At 32.6% G+C, this 5,386-nt stretch overlaps 1 protein-coding gene across 1 annotated transcript; it reads right to left on the reverse strand.

Moving 5' to 3' along the window:
• Positions 1–1,913: 1,913 nt before the first annotated feature.
• Positions 1,914–3,663, reverse strand: LOC107010698 (suppressor protein SRP40-like). The gene is made up of 7 exons (XM_027915081.1): positions 3,529–3,663; positions 3,401–3,454; positions 2,913–3,278; positions 2,755–2,829; positions 2,624–2,680; positions 2,248–2,547; positions 1,914–2,160 (listed from the first exon to the last, which is right to left on the reverse strand). Exons 1-7 carry the CDS (start codon positions 3,592–3,594, stop codon positions 1,984–1,986), a joined length of 1,095 nt encoding a protein of 364 aa, XP_027770882.1. The 5' UTR covers positions 3,595–3,663; the 3' UTR covers positions 1,914–1,983.
• Between the last annotated feature and the right edge of the window lie 1,723 nt (positions 3,664–5,386).

Below are 5,386 nucleotides of genomic sequence, written 5' to 3' on the forward strand. Positions count from 1 at the left end.
AGAAGTTGTTGGCAATGTATGCATTTTTTTGAACACTTAATGGATGCCAAAAATATAATGTCATGCACATTTGGTTTCAAGAAATCGTTTGCAATGTGCCTCTAGAGGGAATTTTCGAACAATTCATGGGTACGAAAATAAGCATGGCCTGCGCAGTTTTGAAAGAGAACGCCAGGAAAAAGAAGCCCTGAGAGAGGATACGTTGAGTGAATTTTGAAGCCATTTTCAAAATCCATGGGAAATATGCGTCTAGAGGACTATTTTTCAAACACTTCAAAAGCCTTGAGATGATAAATGCTGAGCGAATTTTGAAGTCATTTCCAGATGTCGTTGGCAATGTATCTCTAGAGGACAGTCTTTTTGAACACTTCATGGGTGTCAAAACAAACATGGACTGGGTTTTCAATTTTTCCGCTAGGAATGAACTTGATAACCACTTACGATCATGTTCTTCACAACTACAATGGTAACAATGATGTGATGAATCAAGAAAGTCAAAATAAAAATACAAAATGAAAGTAAATGTAGCACAGAAGATGGAGATTGCAATGAGAGAAGAAAGCAGAAAATCAAGAAACTATACAAGCCTAAAGCAAACAAAGAATAAATTAGGAAGGAACAAATAAGGCATGATCGAGGAAAGAAATACACCATATAGGGAGAACAAAGAATGCCGAGGGCCGAAAAGGTTTCCTGGGGGTAAGAAGAAATAAAGACTACCCATTGCAACCGAGGATGCGACTTATGTTAATTTTCTAATCAATCAAGGGCATACATGGCAAAAATAAAGGGAAAATAGGAATCCTGAATTGTGGTAGCGGCACGTCACTATAGAGGGTCCTCTTATAAAAATTAATAGTACATTGAACTCCGTGACTAGTGGCAAGTACCCAAGTCTCAAAGTAATGAACTTTAATGTCCTGGCAAGATGCTTAGGGCCCTCTGGATGGGGTAATACATTGAACTTCATGATTAGCTCTCATGTTATATGTCCGTTAATGGTCTCTCTCACACATTAAAATAAAATTAAACTCACAACATAATTTTGCCATAGTTTTGCATTGACCTTTTTCTCATGATTTATGATACTAGATTATCAAGATTTGATATTGTTTCACTTGGTCATGCATTACTACATTTTTAAACTTATCATGATTTGTGCTTATGTTATTATGCATGTTCCCCATATTCAGTACATTTAAACTTATCATGATTTGTGCTTATGTTATTATGCATGTTCCCCATATTCAGTACATTTAAAGTATTGATGCGTACTTGTGTCTATATTGTTTTATAATAAAGGGTTTGACACTTCTCCATTCGATCGTGGCTAGATTGGATCTTTCAGCGGCACTTGCTAGTTGTGAGTCCTCATGGTTCAAAGGTTGAATCTCCTTTACTCAACTTATTTCTTTCATTTCTTTTCAATTTCAGACTTATTCGTGGTTTAAGAATTTGTACTAACCAGATCTATGTAGACTTAGTATAGCTTCCACATTTAAAGTTTTGTATTGAGAATTCTCTTATGATGAGATATTATGATTTAGAATCTTTTTAGCTTTATGATCGATTTCATATTGTATATCTTCACTTTAAGTCATTGTTTATGCCAAGTGGCTTGTTTAGGGTCTCTTGGGGTTCTATTCACCATGTCACGTCTAGGGGTACTTTGGGTCATCCCATCACCTATACCGAGACAGGTGGCATATTTGATAAATATGTTGATTCTTTAGTTGATTTTCGTGATTAATTATTTAGCTTTGTCTGAGGAAAATGGTGAAATTGAATATGTCAATTGACTCGACTGTTTGTGGCTAGGCATAAAAATTTGATAATCTTGCAAAATAAGAAATTATTGAGACTGTTAATGATAAATCTTGCACAATATATATATTCATAACATGAAGAAAATGTGGAGAGATAGACACAGAGAGTCTCATTCTTCATATTTTCATAGGAATAATAATGATAGACAAAATGTGTTTAACCAAATAACCACCTCCAAAGTCTTGTTGAGGTGAATGAAGTAGTTTGTGCTATTCTTTGGACATGTACATGTGATTCTTGCACAAAATGTTTATTACCACTGCCAAATATGTGACTTAATAGATTATAATGTAAAAGCCCTTTGTTTCTAAACAACTTGTCACCACCATGAATCTGTAAGTCAAACAAGATAAATTTATTAGACAACCATAGTATAAACAATGTATATGTATATATATAAACATATAGCTTTAAACTTACCCAATAAATATGTTCCCACACCTCATCGTTACAAGTAACATTATTGTTATTAGGGTTCCATTCATAACCAACAACTTTTAAGAGATCCATGAATTGGTTTGTTTGATCTCTAAATTTTTTATACAATGCCTGCACTTGGGTTACACTAGTTTGTTTGTGTGTTTGATGATATAATTTTTGAACAATTTCTGCCCAGTCTAGTTGGTTGACGTCTTTCTCATGCATCACCAATTCCACATATAGGATTGTGATGAGAAACTGTGTCTCATTTTCGTTCCATGGTTCTTCCCCGCAGTGAATCTAATAACACAAACATAATTATACATATTCATTCATTCACCAACATAATTAATTTTTTCTTTTAACTAGTATGTACCTCTTGTTGATCATCACAATTGTCAACCTTCATTTTAGATAGAACAACAGCCTTTCCCTAATAAGATTGAGGACATGGAAATCAAATAGTGAAGAGATTGAATGAAGACAGATAATATGAATCAGTCAAACCTTGTGTGGATCAGAATCAGAATCAGAATAATGGGGTTCTTCTTCACTACTAGTCTTTTTAACTTTGGTCAGTTTCTGTCAAAAAGGATTAAATATAAATATTTGCATGTATGACTTCAACATATATATATTTATAGATAGATGTATTATGCCCTTACAGCATCATCCTTGGCAGAGCAGCTATCATCATTGTCAGTACTAGATCCTTCACCAGGCGATTCTTCCATTTTAGAAACAGCATCATCATCATCCTCCGCACTAGAGGTGCTATCATCATCCTCATCATCAGAACTAGACGATTCTTCCTTTTTAGAGACGCTGCTATCATCATCAGAACTAGATGATTCTTCCTTTTCAGAGACGCTTCTATCATCATCAGAACTAGACGATCCTTCCTTACTAGAGATGCTATCATCATCATCAGAAGTAGACGATTCTTCCTTACTAGAGACGCTATCATCGTCATCAGAACTAGACGATTTTTCGACGTGATTATGGTGATTCTTACTTGAAGGTGCAACGAGCTTGGACAATTAATTAATTATAGAGCAATAACAGGAGATATATATGAGTTAGTTAGCCAAAGTTTTACTATATATAAAAAAAGGAATAGTAGTAGGAGAAGATAAGAGGTGTAAGTAATTACTTCATCCTTGTCACAACTGTTGCTGCCTAATTTTGCATTGTTGGAAAGAGCCGGCTGTATATGTATATCATCAGAATTAATGATATAACTTAATCATGTTGAATATATGTATGTATTGTATTACCTACCCTTTTCTTCTTTCTTCTCTTGTCAATTTCATTCTCAGCTTCCCTCTTCCCTGTAAACACACACATACGCCAATTCAAATTCAAATATTCATTTATTAATATATAATACACAAACAGCGCAAATAGCCAAACCTTTCTTCATCGCACAATTAAAAGTAATTTACAATAATAAACCTTCTTCTTTATATACATACATACATAATTGGAATAGCAACTGAAACATCGATCAGCTTGGAATAGCAAACGTTTCATTTGAATAGCAACTGAAACATCATTATTACACAACCCTATCAACTTGTAAACTTTATTATTACAAAATTGTTTTTATTACTCCCATATTTTATTATTTTATATTTATATTTTTAAAAAGCATAGAACAAACACTCCAACAATGAATTTAATATTATGGACATGAACTTTTATTTTGTTAAAACTATATATATCTATATCTATAACAATAGTTACTAATAATAATATAGCCCTAAAATCATAAAATTAAATTTCCAAAATATCCACTGAAACTTAAACGACATTTTCATCCCTCATAAAAAAACTATGCTTAAATCGTATACTTTCTCCGTCCCTTTTTACTTGTCAAATTTTATCTTACCGCACTATTAGAAAACAATGATTAGTACAGTGAGTTTACTATTTATCTCTATTAATTAATAGAGTTCTAAACATATTTACTTGCTACATTTTTTAAAGACATTAACTCAATATAAATAAATTGAGGGTATGAAAGAAAAAATTGTCAAACATGATAAGTAGATTGGGAAATTAAACTTGATAATATTTGACAAATAAATAAAAAGAAAGAAAGGACTATAAATATTGTACCAAATAGTGAAATAAATCAAATTATTAAATGAGAAAGCTTTCATCTTCACGCAATAACTATCCAATTGATTTATAGATAAATAAATAGTGTCGTATTCATTTACATACCAAACTTCTGCACTTTCTGGCTTACGTTCAAACTTTTGACCTGTTATAATAAATTTAATAATACACTATCTGTTTTACTTGCGCTAAAAATTCATGCATGTGTGTCTTATTCTTTTGAGTTTACAATATTGTCTCTTTAAGTTATCATTCCAAAGTCAGGTTCAGTGAATCTTTAGTAAAGTATTATTAATTCCTTTCTTTTATTTTTATATGTCTATTAATTGAAAAAATAATTTTTACTTTTATTATTATATTAATGCGTAGCATTTCAAAGAAAATTCTATTTTTATTCTCAATATTAATGATTTATTGCTTGAATTATTTTTCAAAATTTAGGAATATATCAATTTATATAGATATTATGATAAATACTCATATTAGTTACCGTTTCTCAAAAATCTGTACAAAGTTAGTGTTGGGTTTTATTTTGCCCTAAATTTTTTATCATAAATAGGTTTTCCTTTTAGGAAAAGATTTTGAATTGACTAATTGATATACCGTGGTTTCACGGTATAATTAATATTTTTTTCCTTAAGTTTAGTGTGTCCGAAAAGCCTTTTTGTGTTAATTTTTATATGAGTTTCTCTTTGTTTTGCAAGAAATCTGTCCAAAACTAAATGCGGAGATTTTGAGCGAAGAAATGCAGAAGAGACCACCTACGGAGCTTATGACGGTCCGTCGTGCTTGTGACGCTCCGTAGGTGGCAGCGTAGTGCAGCTGCTGAAGGAAGATGGGGAAGTCTGACCAAGTGTGGGATTACGAAGCTTGTGACGGTCCGTTGTGGATATGACGGTCCGTCCTGCAGGTTCGTCGTGAAGTTCAGAGAAGTGATCCCAGTACCCAGATTCCAAGAGTTGAAGTGTTTTGGAACGAAGACCCTCGACGGACCGTTGTGCCTATGACGGTCCGT

Source organism: Solanum pennellii, chromosome 2 (assembly GCF_001406875.1).
Source record: "Solanum pennellii chromosome 2, SPENNV200".
Lineage (NCBI taxonomy): Eukaryota > Viridiplantae > Streptophyta > Magnoliopsida > Solanales > Solanaceae > Solanum > Solanum pennellii.